This window comes from Salmo trutta, chromosome 20, assembly GCF_901001165.1.
Source record: "Salmo trutta chromosome 20, fSalTru1.1, whole genome shotgun sequence".
Taxonomy (NCBI): Eukaryota; Metazoa; Chordata; class Actinopteri; order Salmoniformes; family Salmonidae; genus Salmo; species Salmo trutta.
The window spans coordinates 29,771,467-29,789,906 of NC_042976.1; the positions used below are offsets into that span (position 1 = coordinate 29,771,467).

Genomic DNA, 18,440 nt, shown 5'->3' on the forward strand with positions numbered 1-18,440 from the left:
TACTGTATATTTGCCACTCTCTCATACACCTTTGCTTTACTTCTCTCTGTTTTTGTGTTTATCTTCATGTGTTAACGAGGCAGACACTTTAAATCCTTCCCTAAACTCTCATACCAAACACAGTCCTGGCCAAAGGTCTCTCACCCAGTTAACACTGCTGTTTACACTACCAGTAAACACCAATGAAACCAGTCTTCTGCCCCTGCACTGCGCTTTTCTCTGTAGTCCAGTTTGGGTCTTTGTCTCTCTATGGTTTCTGACCCTGTGTAACCTCTTTCTCTGAGCTCCTTGGGTAGGGCATGTGATCTTGGGGGTTCAAACTCTGTTGATTTTGGCAGGATATGTCAACATATTTGGCAGCAGACTGTGTGTGTGCGTGTGTGCGTGTGCACAATCAATTACTGAGATGTATCGTTGAACACATTAGGGCGGTATTATAAACACAATCCCTCTGTTTGTTAATTAGCTTAATTAGCTTTGAGCTAAACTACTTCTATGCTCGCTTCGAGGCAAATAACACTGAAACATGCATGAGAGCACCAGCTGTTCCGGACGACTGTGTGATCACGCTCTCCGCAGCCGATATGAGTAAGACCTTTAAACAGGTCAACATTCGGATTACCAGGACATGTACTGCAAGGATGCGCTGACCAACTGGCAAGTGTCTTCACTGACATTTTCAACCTCTCCCTGTCCGAGTCTGTAATACCAACAAGTTTTAAGCAGACCACCATAGTCCCTGTGCCCAAGAACACTAAGGTAACCTGCCTAAATGACTACTGACCCATAGTACTCAAGTCTGTAGCCATAAAGTACTTTGAAAGGCTGGTCATGGCTCACATCAACACCATTATCCCTGAAGCCCTAGACCCCCACTCCAATTTGCATACCACCCTAACAGATCCACAGATGATGCAATCTCTATTGCACTCCACACTGCCCTTTCCCACCTGGACAAAAGGAACACCTATGTGAGAATGCAATTAATTTACTACAGCTCAGCGTTCAACACCATAGTGCCCTCAAAGCTCATCACTAAGCTAAGGACCCTGTGACTAAACACTTCCCTCTGCAACTGGATTCTGGACTTCCTGACGGGCCGCCCCAGGTGGTAAGGGTAGGTAACAACACATCCGCCATGCTGATCCTCAACACAGTGGCGCCTCAGGAGTGCGTGCTCAGTCCCCTCCTGTACTCCCTGTTCACTCATGACTGCACAGCCAGGTACGACTCCAACACCATCATTAAGTTTGCCGATGACACAACAGTGGTAGGGCTGATCACCGACAATGACGAGACAGTCTATAGGGAGGAGGTCAGAGACCTGGCTGTGTGGTGCCATGACAACAACCTCTCCCTCAACGTGATCAAGACAAAGGTGATGATCGTGGACTACAGGAAAAGGAGGACCGAGCACGCCCCCACCAATGGGGCTGTAGTGGAGCAGCTTGAGAGCTTCAAGCTCCTTGGTGTCCACATCACCAACAAACTAACATGGTCCAAGCACACCAAGAAAGTGGTCCTCAGAACCTCAAAAGGTTCTACAGCTGCACCATTGAGAGCATCCTGACTGGTTGCATTACTGCCTGGTATGGCAATTGCTCGGCCTCCGATTGCAAGGCACTACAGAGGGTAGTGCGTACGGCCCAGTACATCACTGGGGCTAAGCTGCCTGCCATCCAGGACCGCTATACCAGGCGGTGTCAGAGGAAGGCCCTAAAAATTGTCATAGACTCCACCCACCCTAGTCATAGACTGTTCTCTCTGCTACCGCATGGCAAGCGGTACCTGAGCGCCAAGTCTAGGTCCAAGAGGCTTCTAAACAGCTTCTACCCCCAAGCCATAAGACTACTGAACATCTAATCAAATGGCTACCCAAACTATTTGCATTGCCCACCCCCTATTTACGCCGCTGCTACTCTCTGTTATTATCTATGCATAGTCACTTTAATAACTCTACCTACACAAACATATTACATGAACTAACCGGTGCCCCCGCACATTGACTCTGTACTGGTACCCCTGTATATAGTCTCGCTATTGTTATTTTACTACTGCTCTTTAATTACTTGTTCCTTTTATTTCTTATTTGTATTTTTTTAACTGCATTGTTGCTTAGGGGCTTGTAAGTAAGCATTTCACTGTAAGGTCTACACCTGTTGTATTCAGCGCATGTGACTAATAGAATTTCATTTGATTTGTTTCCATTGTCTATGTAAACAAAACCAGTCTTATGACTATTATTGGTCCAATTCAAAGCAGCCTCTGTCTGTGTGTGTAGAGAAAGAGGAAAGGCATTCATTGTGCCCAATGTGTGTGTGTGCCCTCCATTCCGACCTTACTAAACACTCTCCTCTCCCACAGTGAGACGTCAGAACATGAAGGTGAGGATCAACGCTACAGGCGACACCATCGTGATGAAGTTTGTACGTCCGAACGCTGACACCAAGCTGGAGGGCTACATCCTGGGCTACGGAAGCAGCATGTTCTCTAAGCAGTTCATCCAACTCCCAGAGAACGGACTGCCCTACGAGACAGAGATCGGTGAGGCGTGTGTGTTATGTATGATCATTCCCCAGGGCATTGACACCATAATCAAAATGTGAATGATGCCATGTAGGTTTTCCAAAGGAATACAAAGATTTGAGCCTTTGAGGCTTACAGACCAGAAACTATAGAGTGGTCTCGCACACATACAGTATGTGTGTTATGTTGACGTTTTAGTCATGGTTTGATTAATGTCATCACCGACAGAGAACACATCTGTGCAGACTCCAACACCCCTCCAACACACACACACACACACACACACACACACACACACACACACACACACACACACACACACACCAGTGGAGGCTGCTGAGGGGAGGACGGCTCGGAATAATGGCTGGAACAGAGCAAATGAAATGCCATGTGTTTGATGTATTTGATACCATTCCACCGATTCCACTCCAGCCATTACCATGATCCCGTCCTCTCAAATGAAGGTGCCAGCAACCTCCTGTGTTACACACATGTAGATGCACACACATACCTCACTCGCAGTGTGATGTCAAATACAGCCTGCCCTATTCATTTCTGGAATGTTCGGTCAGGTCACATTTGAGAACGTCCAAACTCAACCCCATCGAGGGCCTCCTGAAACACGATCAAATTCAGAGACAATTATTAACAATCTTCTGTCATCAAGGCTAAACCATGACTCTATTCCAGATGCCGAGCCCAAGTACCTGATCGCTGTCCAGCCCATCCCAGTCAATGATGTGAAGAAACAGTGCACAGGTACTGCACATGCACCAACTCCAAGTGTTACCAGTAATAATGTGATAAATTACATTGACTCTTTTCTAATTTATGCCCATTCCTTTGAATCTGACGAGGTTTACCTTCGAACTGACCCCTGTGACTCCACAGGCAACGTGAACCTGGAGAAGCCCCTCCACCTGGTGATTGGGTCCGTGACCCCCACCTCGGTGCTGCTGTCCTGGGGGACCTTCCTCAAGACGCCCTACGAGGGGGACATCATGAACGACTGCCTGGAGGATGGGTGAGTTAGCACACAAATGCACGCACACACACGCACGCTCAGCAGAGTGAGCCAGTACAGGTACACAGCCCACATCCCAACCTACCTACAGAGGTTCTGGTGCTGGTTTGTCATGCTCTGAGTCACACCACAGTAAGATTATTTTCACAGCTTGAGAAAAGCAAAGCTGTATTTCACTCAAACTCACACTCATATTATATACAACAGACAGCTTTAAACATGTGGTCGAACTGCAACACACCGTCTGCCAGTCTTTCTGGCTACTGAGTGGAGGTGGAAGGCAGTGGGCGAGTGCACAGGTGTTTAGTAGTGGTTGGAGTGATCCTCATCCTACACATCAACTCATTGACACACTCTTCTCTACTTCTCTAAACATCCCCTGGAAAAGACATTGGAAAGCTTGACCTCACCCTACTCTGCTCCCAGTCCCTGCTGGCTTTTTAAACTCTCTAATGTCAGTTACGGCTGTCACTGCCCTGTGCCCCTGGCCTGCACAACACTTCTCAACCAGGAGACTAGAACTTACAGCTTTGCTTTCATGGCAGACACTGACACAAAATGGTGGACAGACTGTCACAGTTTCATAACATGCCATTGTTTTAATTACAAATCAGTCATAGGAATCTGTGCCATCATAATGCTTTAATATCCATGTTACCACACAATTTCTGACATTTCTATTCAATTCTATGTTTGTTGACACTTGTCACTACAGCATGCACAATGTTATAATACTACTGATGAAAATGTGTGAAATGAACAATGTTGTGTTCTATCTGGGTTGACCCAGGAACTACACGGTGCGCTACCGTGAGAGGAACCGGAAGTGGACCTACCAGACGTGCCCCGCAAGCGACACGGTCATTGACAGCCTTAAGCCCAACACGGCCTATGAGTTTGGTGTCCGGCCCAACAACAAGGAACGCAGCGGAGTGTGGAGCAAGCCAGTCATCCACAACACCAACATGAGCGGTACGTCACCTAAACCCTTCCCCTCTTTCCTTCCATAGTTCAAATCATCACCCCTTTAAATGCCCATAATTGATGCAGCATTGACTCTGTCGGTATCTCACACAGATCACATGTTTTATATTTACTGTATATTCCTTATGGTCCAATACTAGTAACATATATTCTATTAGTTCCAGTTATTCATTAGTATTGTGTTTTCCAGGGAAGGTCATGCAGAAACCCTACAAACCAAGGACCCCTCTGAAGCCTGTAGTAAGTACTACACTCATTGCTCTTTTACTGTGCTCTAGTGATTATGTAGTGTGCTCTAGTATGTAATGTGCTCTAGTGTGTAGTGTTTTAGTATGTAGTGTTGTAGTATGTAGTGTGATCTAGTGTGTAGTGTGCTCTGGTGTGTAGTGTTTTAGTATGTAGTGTTGTAGTATGTAGTGTGATCTAGTGTGTAGTGTTGTATTATGTAGTGTGATCTAGTGTGTAGTGTGCTCTGGTGTGTAGTGTTTTAGTATGTAGTGTTGTAGTATGTAGTGTGATCTAGTGTGTAGTGTTGTAGTGTGATCTAGTGTGTAGTGTGCTCTGGTGTGTAGTGTTTTAGTATGTAGTGTTGTAGTATGTAGTGTGATCTAGTGTGTAGTGTTGTAGTATGTAGTGTGCTCTGGTGTGTAGTGTTTTAGTATGTAGCGTTGTAGTATGATCTAGTGTGTAGTGTTGTAGTATGTTGTGTAATCTAGTGTGTAGTGTGCTCTGGTGTGTAGTATGTAGTGTGCTCTGGTATCTAGTGTTATCTAGTATGTAACGCGTGTAGTGTGCTCTAGTGTGTAGTGTGCTCTAGTATGTGTTGTGATCTAGTGATTATGTAGTGTGCCCTAGTATGTGCTCAAGTGTGTAGTGTGCTCTAGTATGTAGTGTGTGCTAGTATGTAGAGTGCTCTAGTGATTATGTAGTGTGCCCTAGTATGCAGTGTGCCCTAATATGTAGTGTGCTTTAGTACGTAAGGTGCTCCAGTATGTGGTGTGCGCAAGTATTCAGTGTGCTCTAATGTGTAATGTGCTATAGTGTGTAGTGTGCTCTAATTTGTAGTGAGCTCTAGTACATAATGTGCTCTAGTATGTGTTGTACTCTAGGGAGTATGTAGTGTGCTTTAGTATGTAGTGTGCTCAATTATGTAGTGTGCTCTAGTATGTAGTGTGCTGCTCTAGTATGTAGTGTGCGTTAGTGTATAGCGTGCTCAAGTATGTAGTTTGTGCTAGTATGTAGTGTGCTCTAATGTGTAATGTGCTGTAGTGTGTAGTGTGCTCTAGTATGTAGTGTGCGCTAGTATGTAGTTTGCGCTAGTTTGTAGCGTGCTCTAGTATGTAGGGTGCTCTAGTATGTAGTGTGCTCTATTATGTAGTGTGTGCTAGTATGTAGAACGCTACAGTATGTAGGGTGCTCTAGTATGTAGTGTGCCCTAGTGTGTAGTGTGCTCTAGTATGTAGGGTGCTCTAGTATGTAGCGTGCTCTAATGTGTAATGTGCTATAGTGTGTAGTGTGCGCTAGTATTTAGTGTGTGCTAGTTTGTAGTGTGCTCTAGTATGTAGTGTGATCTAGTGATTATGTAGTGTGCCCTAGTATGTGCTCTAGTATGTAGTGTGTGCTAGTGTGTACTGTGCTCAAGTAAGTCTTTAGTAAGTCTACAGAGTGTAATTAAGAGCTGCATGCAGCACTTTCTTTCCATTCTGCTCCTTATTGGAAAATAGCTAAACAAGCAGCTAGCCACATTTGGCCAAGACCAGTAAAGAGGACCATAGCCAGCTAATATCTGCATTACTAAGGAGGAGAGGAGAGGAGAGGAGAGGAGAGGAGAGGAGAGGAGAGGAGAGGAGAGGAGAGGAGAGGAGAGGAGAGCTGGAGGAAAAAGAGGGCAAAGTAAATATTGGAGTTTGGAAAGAGGTGGAGCAGAAAAGAGAGGCGAGAAGAGAGTGGAGGGAAATATGGAGAGAAGCGTTGGCCTTAACTTTCTGGCCGTGCATAGTGACTGGACTGTGTGTCTCTGTCGTCTCACGTGCCGCCGGCCCCACTCTCGTAAAGCTGCACAGCTGGCCAGCATCAGCCGCAACACTGGCACTTCCTGAGGAAAAGTTGGAATAACGATCTTCCCGCTGGAGAGTTTACAGATCAGACACGGAGAAGAGGGCATGGGGTTATGTGAGAGGGAGTGAGAGGGAGTGAGAGGGAGTGAGAGGGAGTGAGAGGGAGTGAGTGAGTGAGAGGGAGTGAGTGAGTGAGTGAGTGAGTGAGTGAGTGAGTGGGAGGGAGGGAGGGAGGGCGGGAGGGAGGGAGGGAGGGAGAGGGAGAGAGAATTGATTATTGGACTCACTAAATTAGTGAAGTAGATAGCTCTTCATATTATCATTGTTGTATAATTTTTTCATTTTATTTTATTTAACCTGTATTTATCCAGTTATTCAATTAAGAACTTATTTACAATGACGGACAGGCCAGTGACGACTCATACAGTATCATGGCTGATCTCTCTTTCTCCACCCCCTCCCTGTCACTCCCCCACATCTTCTTTCTCTCCCCCCATCTCTCTCTCGCTCACTACCTTTTTCTCTCCTAATAGAAAACGGTCAACATGCCACGGGCCTTCTTCCCTCCTCGTCACGGTAAGCCAGTAGACAGACAGACAGACACATTTTCACTCTTCACATATGCTGCTGCTACTCTGTTTATAATCTATCCTGATTGCTTAGTCACTTTTACCACAATTACCTCAACTACCTCGTACCCCAGGACATTGACTCGGTACTGGTACTCCTTATATAGCCTTGTTTTTGTTATTTTATTATTATTATTTCATTTATTTATTTTATTATTATTTCATTTTTTTACTCTGCATTGTTAGGAAAGGACTCATAAGTAAGCATTTCACAACAAAATCTACATCTGTTGTATTCGGTGCATGTGACAAATACATTTTATTTTGATTTGACACACAAACGCACAGACACACATACAAACACACACTCCTGCTTTGGTCATACCCACTGAACCCTGGTTTAATACAGCGGCAAAGACTTTACAGGACGTGATGATTTATCACTCTCCCTCAGAAACGTCTGTTTCACCCCTCCTCACTGAATCCTGCTCTGAGGAACCAGCACTGGAAGAATTTTTAATAGGACGTCTGATTTACGACTCTGCAGACACGACCTTATCATCATTCAATCCCATGTTATACAGTAATCTCTTATTCTTCCTTCTGATTACCACAGTGTTTATTCCAGGTGACCAGAGAAGATGGCATTCCTGTGTACCTACTGTACATACAATACATGTTGCCTTGGATGACGATGTGATCAGCAAGATACATGCTTGCTAGTGCTGTCAATGTTTTGAAATCATCCTTTTGACAGGCTGTACTTAGGCCATACTGTACTTAGGCCATACTGTACAATCTGCTCTTAACTGTAATGCACTGAGCCCATACATACAGTACATACTGCACTGCAATGAACTGAACAGAGCTACATGCATGTTATTTTCATTTGGAAACTCCAGGATGGCAAAGTGATGATAGCTGTTTTGATGTGTGTCCCTTCCTTCTGTTCAGCTGTCCATAACAGGAGCCAGGGTAGAACTCTCTACAGGACCCCTGTAGCTCCAAGGACCACCTTCGGTAATGAGCCATGCAACTATGTCCTATGATCTCTCCTTCTTGATCGTATTCCTTCTTGACCTTGCAGTCTTTTTCAATCTTATACTTTTCATGTCTCTTTCGTTTCCTCTGAAAACCATTTCACAGTTTATATCCTGTAGCAGGACATCAAATCTCTCTCCACAGATTGTGTGTGATTCTTAAAGTTTGCTATATTCCTCAGTGCCAACCTCGGTCAATAGACAGCACTTCGTGTCCACTCCCCGACCCACAATGCCTCAGGTGCAGCACAAGCCAACTGGTAAACAGACAGACACTTTACTCCCTGATGAGACAGGACGGCTTAACTGTCAGTCAGCTTGGCTGCAGCCAATGAAAGGGTGGGTGGGCGTGGTTTCAGAGGGATCTTCTTTATGATTGGCTGCATGAGTAAGATTGGTATGCACTGAGTACAGTAAGTAGAGAGCCCCGGATCTCAGGAGATGATGGCTGTCAGTTCCAATAATACTGCCTCAGACAATTCCCAAGGAGGCGGAGGTAGGTTGCCATGGCAGCATGACTTAGCCACGTGGTTGTATGGTCCTACTGAGAACATCCCATGACCTTTTGAGCACATTGCATAAGCGCTGCTTGTTCCCGCAATGCGTTTCTCATCAGTTTCGTCCCACAAACAAGTCAATCGTCTTTTTGTGTCTTCCTCTACACTCTTAGAAAAAAGGGTTCCAAAAGGATTCTTCGGCTGTCCCCATAGGATAACCCTTTTTGGTTCCAGGTAGAACCCTCTGTGGAAAGGGTTCTACATGGAACCCAAAAGGGTTCTACCTAGAATCAGATAGGGTTCTTCAAAGGGTTCTCTTGTGGGGACAGCCGAAGTACCCTTTTAGGTTCTAGATACACTCTTAGAAAAAAAGGTGCTATATTTGTCTCACTTCTTTACGGTCTGTGCATCCATTTGTCCATACTGTGTATCAATCAGCATCTTATACCATGATACCTGTCCACATTCATTAATCTGTTGATTTCAAGACATTTAAAACATTCCCCTCAACATTCCCCAACACAACTGTTCATTTAGAATCATTGTTTTAACTCACAGTGCTTTGCTTTCAGCCAGTTGCAGTCTAGAAGGTGTTCAGTCTGCATGATAAAGTAGCATGCTACAAAATGATCCCGCTTTCTCCCCAACAGGAACAGAGCCTCAGCTCTACCATAAAATGTCCTAATTTTTCATCTTCTACACTCTGTACCTCCTTTCTATACTATCCCTTCCCTTCCTATCCCTTCCTATCCTATTCTGATCATTCCCTTCCCATCCTATCCCTTCCTATCCTATACTATCCCTTCCCTTTCTATCCTATCCTATCCTATACTATCCCTTCCCTTTCTATCCTATCCTATCCTATACTATCCCTTCCCTTTCTATCCTATCCTATCCTATACTATCCCTTCCCTTTCTATCCTATCCTATCCTATACTATCCCTTCCCTTTCTATCCTATCCTATCCTATACTATCCCTTCCCTTTCTATCCTATCCTATCCTATACTATCCCTTCCCTTTCTATCCTATCCCATCCTATACTATCCCTTCCCTTCCTATCCTATCCCTTCCTATCCTATCCCTTCCTATCCTATACCTTCCCTTCCTATCCTATACCTTCCCTTCCTATCCTATACCTTCCCTTCGTATCCTATACCTTCCCTTCCTATCCTATACCTTCCCTTCCTATCCTATCCCTTCCCTTCCTATCCTATACCTTCCCTTCCTATCCTATACCTTCCCTTCCTATCCTATCCCTTCCTATCCTATACCTTCCCTTCCTATCCTATACCTTCCCTTCCTATCCTATACCTTCCCTTCCTATTCTATCCCTTCCCTTCCTATCCTATACCTTCCCTTCCTATCCTATACCTTCCCTTCCTATCCTATACCTTCCCTTCCTATCCTATACCTTCCCTTCCTATCCTATACCTTCCCTTCCTATCCTATCCCTTCCCTTCCTATCCTATACCTTCCCTTCCTATCCTATACCTTCCCTTCCTATCCTATCCCTTCCCTTCCTATCCTATACCTTCCCTTCCTATCCTATACCTTCCCTTCCTATCCTATCCCTTCCTATCCTATACCTTCCCTTCCTATCCTATACCTTCCCTTCCTATCCTATACCTTCCCTTCCTATTCTATCCCTTCCCTTCCTATCCTATACCTTCCCTTCCTATCCTATACCTTCCCTTCCTATCCTATACCTTCCCTTCCTATCCTATACCTTCCCTTCCTATCCTATACCTTCCCTTCCTATCCTATCCCTTCCCTTCCTATCCTATACCTTCCCTTCCTATCCTATACCTTCCCTTCCTATCCTATCCCTTCCTATACTATCCCTTCCCTTCCTATCCTATACCTTCCCTTCCTATCCTATACCTTCCCTTCCTATTCTATCCCTTCCTATCCTATCCCTTCCTATCCCATACCTTCCCTTCCTATCCTATACCTTCCCTTCCTATCCTATCCCTTCCTATCCTATACCTTCCCTTCCTATCCTAACCCTTCCTATCCTATCCCTTCCTATCCTATACCTTCCCTTCCTATCCTATACCTTCCCTTCCTATCCTATACTTTCCCTTCCTATCCTATCCCTTCCTATCCTATCCCTTCCTATCCTATACCTTCCCTTCCTATCCTATACCTTCCCTTCCTATCCTATCCTATACCTTCCCTTCCTATCCTATCCCTTCCCTTCCTATCCTATACCTTCCCTTCCTATCCTATACCTTCCCTTCCTATCCTATCCCTTCCTATCCTATCCCTTCCTATCCTATACCTTCCCTTCCTATCCTATACCTTCCCTTCCTATCCTATACCTTCCCTTTCTATCCTATCCTATCCTATCCTATCCCTTCCTATCTTATCCCTTCCCTTCCTATCCTATACCTTCCCTTTCTATCCTATCCTATCCTATCCCTTCCTATCCTATACCTTCCCTTCCTATTCTATCCTATCCTATCCCTTCCTATCTTATCCCTTCCCTTCCTATCCAATCCTTCATTGTATTCCTATTTGTCTATCGTTCCTGTTGTCCCTCTGGAACAAGTGTTCGCAAAACGTCAGGAAAAGGATAAAGTACCTGAAATATCTTAATAACAACAATACATTTATTGGTGATTTGCTTTTTACTCATTACATTTAAAGCCCTACCTGTCTGTTTATAACACAACTACACCACAAGCACCCCACAACCCTAACTGTGCTAGCATCACCATTACATGGCCAATAACATGAGAAGTGACACTAAAACACTGGAATGCATTGTTATCTACTTATCTACAACCTCCCCCCCTCTCTCTCCCCCCCCTCTCTCTCTCCTCTCTCTCTATCTCTTTCTCTCTCCTCTCTTCTATCCTTCTATGAGTTGAGGTAAAGTACCTGATCGGATTGAACAATCAATCAAAGATGGTCATTCAAATCCCTCGCTAGGTGATCAATACTCCCTCTGTTAAAACGTCATGGTTCCCAGTCATCCAGTGGCACACAGCCAAATGTATTTTGGATGGCCGTCACTCCCAGGTGTCCTAGGCCTGGTAGCAGCGTATGTGTGTAGTTACACGCTCGTTACACTGTAAACTGCTCCATATGGGCTCAGTTCCTTTGAAATCCAACCCTCGGTATCAACCTCTTGCCAGGTATATGTTATGTGCTGATTGAGGTCCAAGATAAGTTTCCATAGCCCAAGTCATAAACACATATCAGCCCGGTTATTTGAGAGTCTTTCTATCTGTTCTCTATGGTTCTTCTATTTCATCCGTTAATGGATTCTATGGTTTCTCTAAGCCATTCTATTTCCATGCCAATTTCTCCTCTTCGTTTTCCATTGTCAAAGACCTGTCCTTGGAGTACTGTCTGTTCTATTAGATTATATTTCTATGGCCTCATTGTACCACTCTCCTCTCTCACCCACCCCAGGACGAGCAGATCAGATCATATCTGCCTCCTCTCCTTCTGTGGATGTCCCCCGTGCCTCACCTGCCACCCCCCTGCCCTCTCCCAACCTCTCCCCTCAGCTCCTCCCCTCCCCCACCCTCCCCCATGCCTCCCCTCAGCTCCTGCCCTCCCCCAGCCTTCCCATGACTTCCCCAGCTGACCCTGTACTTAACCCCAATCGTAACGGACAGAGACACAGGGGACCGGCCCAGGCTAGGCCCCAACAGGCCAGGCCCCAACAGGCCAGGCCCAGGCCTCAGGCCCAGCCCCAACAGCCTGCTAAGGTCACCCAGAACCTACAGACCCCCACGGGTAAAGATCTTGCTCTCTCCCCTCACCTAGGCTGTAACAGAGCCATAAAAACATGTATAATGGATCATTGAGTCCAAGCTTCTTATCCTCTGATAAAAAACAAAGTTCTCTCTCACACAGCTCCCAGCCAATATCAGGTGGGACAACCTCTACCAAGACCCGCCCTCATCACTGAGAGGGCCAATAGTAACAGCCAGAGTAACGATGACAACATTTAGTCCTATCACCATCTCTGTTGTCATCCAACCTCATGAAACCCAAAGCTCTCATTTGTCATGTCTGTTCACCATCAATCAATCATTCATTGGATGTCATCGTAGCTTACACATAATACCGTTGTCATCATAGATCATACACCGTTGCTATGGGTTGAAGTTGTTTGTGTTGCACCACATACCTGTGTTCAAATACATGTGTATTTGAGTATCTGGTATTTAAAATACTTTTTGAGTATTTTCAAATACACAGCTCAAAACAAGTACTTTTATTTGAGAATTTGTATGGTTATTTGTAAAAACCATATAGTCTACCAAATGTATTTGAGAGTATTTTTTTCAAATACTTATTTCAAATGCTATTTTCAAATACTTGCAGGTTAAATGCATTGGAGTATATTTGATTATTTTCAAATACTTTCCAAGTGTATTTCCAAATACATTAAAATATTCAACTACTTGTCTTTTCAAATAAAATGTATCTGAACACTTACTTTGAATGTATGCAAAAGTAATTGAGATATATGAACCCAGGTCTGTTGTACCCTCAACCCCTTCTCCATCATTATTGGTGCAGTGAAATGTGTTGTTTTATAGGGTCAGCCATAGTAGTACGGTGCCCCTTGAGCAAATTGTTCAAGGGAAAATGGACAGATTTTTCACCTTGTCACCAGAGACCTGGCTACCTGCTGCCTACCATTACAACAAACTATACACCTCTACCCCTCCATCACTCGTGCCTATCCACCCCCATCTTCATTCCACCACACTAACCCCATTCCTGATAATTTCAGACACTGGAGAGTTTGCTCACTGGCATTATTAAATCACCCAACTTTTATGGAATATAATAGAAGGGCTGTTGAAGTTTTGTTTCGTATCTCCATGGATTCTTTTCACTTCACTCTTCCTTTCCACATCTGCATCTTTCAGTCATTAATTTACCCACTCACTCATTCATTTGTTTATTATCCAGGGCTGCTACCATCTCACCTGAATGACCCTTGAACCTTGTCTCCATGGAATCGGATCCCCTCTCTCTCTAACATCTCTACTACACCTCTTTTTGTTAATCTAGGTACCAGCTTCCTGAGACCTTTGACCCCTACTGAACCTCGCTCTCCTATACGCTCTGCCGTTACCACGGCAGCCAGAAACACAACGTTGCCTCGCAGTCGCGCCTCACTCTACTCCACCCCTAACGGCATCAGACCTCTCTCTCTACCCAGGGACACCAACTCCTCCCTCACCTCCGACACACCAGGGGGTAATGGAGCAATCTTTTCCTCTTCTTCCTCCTCCTCCCCCTCCTCTTCCTTATCTTTCTCTTCCTCCCCAGCACTACCTTGGGTCTCACCCTCTCTACCTCCTCTCACTCTCTCTCACACACACAGATGAACCGATTTGGGTGGCATGGGCTCTTGGTCCAGAGTGGACCAGAGAATGTGTAGGCCTAATAATGTCTGCCAATGTTTTTGGACGCATATTTGCATTCGTGTGTGTGTCCAGCACATGTGGTCCAGACTGTAAGTCTCTCCAAAACCTCTTTCCCTGCACCCATACTCAGAGGCCCTCCCCTTTGGCATACGTTTCACGCCTGTACCTCTAGGAACAGCAGCGTCTCAGAGGTCAGGGTCGTTAACGTGATTTACGCTCCCTATGGTCGACCGATTTATCTGGGAAGGTCGGCCGGCTCTTTAACTAGGACATAGATCACATTTACACCAGTCATGCCAAACCAAGCCAAGCACTGGGCAGCCAGCACTGGGCAGCTAGCACCACCACAGTATGGCACACACAGAAATAGAACTTCCAGATCCCTCTGAGAGAGAGAGAGCGAGAGGGAGGGGGAGAGAAAGGGGGAGAGTAGGGGAGAGAGAGGGAGAGGAGAATGCTCTAAAGCAGGGGTGTCAAACACATTTTGCCCCTGGGCCTGCATTCGGTCTTCAACCAGGTCCAACCAGGGCCACACTGAAAATTGGTTATACACTGCTCAAAAAAATAAAGGGAACACTTAAACAACACAATGTAACTCCTAGCCAATCACACTTCTGTGAAATCAAACTGTCCACTTAGGAAGCCACACTGATTGACAATACATTTCATATGCTGTTGTGCAAATGGAATACACAACAGGTGGAAATTATAGGCAATTAGCAAGACACCCCCAATAAAGGAGTGGTTCTGCAGGTGGGGACCACAGACCACTTCTCAGTTCCTATGCTTCCTGGCTGATGTTTTGGTCACTTTTGAATGCTGGCGGTGCTTTCACTCTAGTGGTAGCATGAGACGGAGTCTACAACCCACACAAGTGGCTCAGGTAGTGCAGCTCATCCAGGATGGCACATCAATGCGAGCTGTGGCAAGAAGGTTTGCTGTGTCTGTCAGCGTAGCGTCCAGAGCATGGAGGCGCTACCAGGAGACAGGCCAGTGCATCAGGAGACGTGGAGGAGGCCGTAGGAGGGCAACAACCCAGCAGCAGGACCGCTACCGCCGCCTTTGTGCAAGGAGGAGCAGGAGAAGCACTGCCAGAGCCCTGCAAAATGACCTCCAGCAGGCCACAAATGTGCATGTGTCTGCTCAAACGGTCAGAAACAGACTCCATGAGGGTGGTATGAGGGCCCGACGTCCACAGGTGGGGGTTGTGCTTACAGCCCAACACCGTGCAGGACGTTTGGCATTTGCCAGAGAACACCAAGATTGGCAAATTCACCACTGGCGCCCTGTGCTCTTCACAGATGAAAGCAGGTTCACACTGAGCACGTGACAGACGTGACAGAGTCTGGAGACGCCGTGGAGAACGTTCTGCTGCCTGTAACATCCTCCAGCATGACCGGTTTGGCGGTGGGTCAGTCATGGTGTGGGGTGGCATTTCTTTGGGGGGCCGCACAGCCCTCCATGTGCTCGCCAGAGGTAGCCTGACTGCCATTAGGTACCGAGATGAGATCCTCAGACCCCTTGTGAGACCATATGCTTGTGCGGTTGGCCCTGGGTTCCTCCTAATGCAAGACAATGCTAGACCTCATGTGGCTGGAGTGTGTCAGCAGTTCCTGCAAGAGGAAGGCATTGATGCTATGGACTGGCCCGCCCGTTCCCCAGACCTGAATCCAATTGAGCACATCTGGGACATCATGTCTCGCTCCATCCACCAACGCCACATTGCACCACACTGTCAGGAGTTGGCGGATGCTTTAGTCCAGGTCTGGGAGGAGATCCCTCGGGAGACCATCCGCCACCTCATCAGGAGCATTGTAGGGAGGTCATACAGGCACGTGGAGGCCACACACACTACTGAGCCTCATTTTGACTTGTTTTAAGGACAGTACATCAATGTTGGATCAGCCTGTAGTGTGGTTTTCCACTTTAATTTTGAGTGTGACTCCAAATCCAGACCTCCATGGGTTGATAAATTGGATTTCCATTGATTATTTTTGTGTGATTTTGTTGTCAGCACATTCAACTATGTAAAGAAAAAAGTATTTAATAAGATTATTTATTTCATTCAGATCTAGGATGTGTGTTCCCTTTATTTTTTTGAGCAGTATATTTGCTCACTGTCAAAATGTGCAAAGAATTGTCCTCTATCCATTGTTTTGGGAATTTTTATTCTCCCTGACTGTCAAGCTTTTATTTTGGTGATTGTTAGCGAGCTGGACACAGTCAAGAAGCTGCATGACTGTAGGTCTGTTATCATTACTACATATTTTCCATTTGGTTTTAGTCATTTTGAAGTATATTGAGTATATTGAGTTCGATTATGTTGGTGCTTCTGAAGGAGACAGAGTATTATGTTGGATCACACTAAAATCTGAAACTTTCCTTATTTTCCTTTCTGTCCCTTGGTTTAGAATATTCCCTCGACAGGTCTGGTACTGAGCTGTCCTCTCGTGTGTTCTTAGCATGTCTTTGCTGTGTTTTTGAGGTGTGCGGACGTGTTTAATTCAATGAGCCCTCTTCTCCCTCCAACAGCCGACGGGGAGCACAATAAGGGCCTTGCTCTTCCCAAACCTGCCATCTGGTCCAGAAAGCGACTGGGTAAAAAACAGAGACGGTCGTTACTTCTCAGTGTGTCTCTCACCCACTAACCCATCTCCCCCGAGAGATGCCATTTTGTTTTACTTCCTTGCAGTGAGCCCTCCATGCGCTTAAGTCACAACAACTTGTTCCTGTCCTATGATTGGCCAGCTTGTCTGTATGTCCGTGTGACTGTCCATTCTTATTGGACAGCCTGTCTGTCCATCAGCATCACCGTCCACTCACGTATTGTGCCTGTTATTGTTGGTGTGGGTCTGCAGGCGTGTTTGTCCATGTTTTCACTGTCAATATGACTGAGACTGAAGAATAATTCTCTCCCTCTCGTCATATTGCTACAGTCTGACCCTAGACCTATTGTTCAGGTCAAAAAGGCCCGAATCCTACAGTAACATGAGATCTGGGAGCATGGATGGAATTTTCGCACAACTCTCCCATTGACATCAATGCATGATTTTCTCGAAAATGTATTATATCTCAAGCCCAAAATGACCACACTCACCAATATCTACACCTCATTTCACTCTAATGAGTTAGTGGCTTCAGATTCTGCTTCAGTCTCAGCCAGTGTGTGTTTCTGTGAAACTGGGACGGTTTCAGAGGTCTTCAAGGAGCCGCAGGGCTTGCTGGAAGCAGCTCTGCTCAATGAAAACACACTTTGTCTTTGCCCGCCGTCATCACACACACCACACCGCAAAAGTCAATCATTGATGTAGTCATGATGTCTAAACAATCCGTCAGTGGTGTCTGTCTGTCTGTCTTGGGCTTATTTGTATCCTATTTATATGGTTCCATCCGCCTCCTGAAGCATGTGTTGCTCAGGGTGAATTCTGTACTAAATGGATTGTAAGTCTCATGTTTGATTTGATGTTGTTCAACTGTAAATGTCCTCTAAATAGGTTTAAAACCCTACAGTGTTATGAGCCTATCAGTGGATAGTGTCCTTGAGTTCCTTCAGTAAGTGTTGCAACATCCATAACAGCGAAGATGTAAAACAGTGGAATATTTTCTCTGGTAATATTGTTCTAGGCAAACCATAAAGCTTTGAACAGTGTTTTTTCACTGTCTCGCCAGAGAGGAGTCTGACAGAAACAGCACTCACAACACTTTACTGCTGTAAAACGCCCACACTTCAAAACAGTGTGTGAGCATGTGCTTAAGAGCATGTGTGTCACTGCTGTTGTAAAACAGTGCAGCAGTGAGGTGTTTGGCACCCAAAGTGCCCAAAGTGGGGTGTTGTTCTGTGTTTGATATTCCAGTGTCTTTATCACAGAGCTGTGTTCTGTGATGAAGGCTGGATGTCTGGAAACATGGCCCCAGTGATGTACTGGGCCATACGCACTACCCTCTGTAACCACTTACGGTCAGATGCTGAGCAGTTGCCATACCAGGCAGTGATACAACTGGTCAGGATGCTCTCGATGGTGCAGCTGCATAACTTTTCGAGGATCTGGGGACCCATGACAAATCTTGTCTCCTGCGGGGGAAAATGTGGTGTGTTTGGACCATGATAGTTTGTTGGTTGATGTGGACACCAAGGAACTTGAAACTCTCAACCCGCTCCACTACAGACCTGTCAACGTTAACAGAAGCCTATTCGGAGCTCCTTTTCCTGTAGTCCACTATCAGCTCCTCTGTCTTGCTCAAATTGAGGGAGAGGTTGTTGTCCCCTATAGGCTGATGGTGTTGAAGTCATGCTTGGCCACGCAGCAGTGGGTGAACAGGGAGTACAGGAGGGGCGCCAG

The 18,440-nt window shown here is 45.7% G+C and overlaps 1 protein-coding gene across 7 annotated transcripts in view; it reads left to right on the top strand.

Moving 5' to 3' along the window:
- LOC115156310 (target of Nesh-SH3) overlaps positions 1-18,440 on the top strand; it is a 38,102-nt gene that overhangs the window by 6,325 nt on the left and 13,337 nt on the right. For 2 of the 7 annotated variants that reach the window (XM_029703775.1, XM_029703776.1), the window contains exons 2-7: positions 2,365-2,544; positions 3,217-3,285; positions 3,418-3,550; positions 4,341-4,522; positions 4,725-4,774; positions 7,125-7,167. In XM_029703775.1, the coding sequence (XP_029559635.1) occupies positions 2,365-2,544; positions 3,217-3,285; positions 3,418-3,550; positions 4,341-4,522; positions 4,725-4,774; positions 7,125-7,167 (657 nt within the window). Of the gene's footprint in view, positions 1-2,364; positions 2,545-3,216; positions 3,286-3,417; positions 3,551-4,340; positions 4,523-4,724; positions 4,775-7,124; positions 7,168-8,114; positions 8,181-8,382; positions 8,461-13,741; positions 13,931-16,632; positions 16,699-18,440 lie in introns of all 7 variants that reach the window. The other 5 variants (XM_029703770.1, XM_029703771.1, XM_029703772.1 and 2 more) reach the window with 5 other exon arrangements.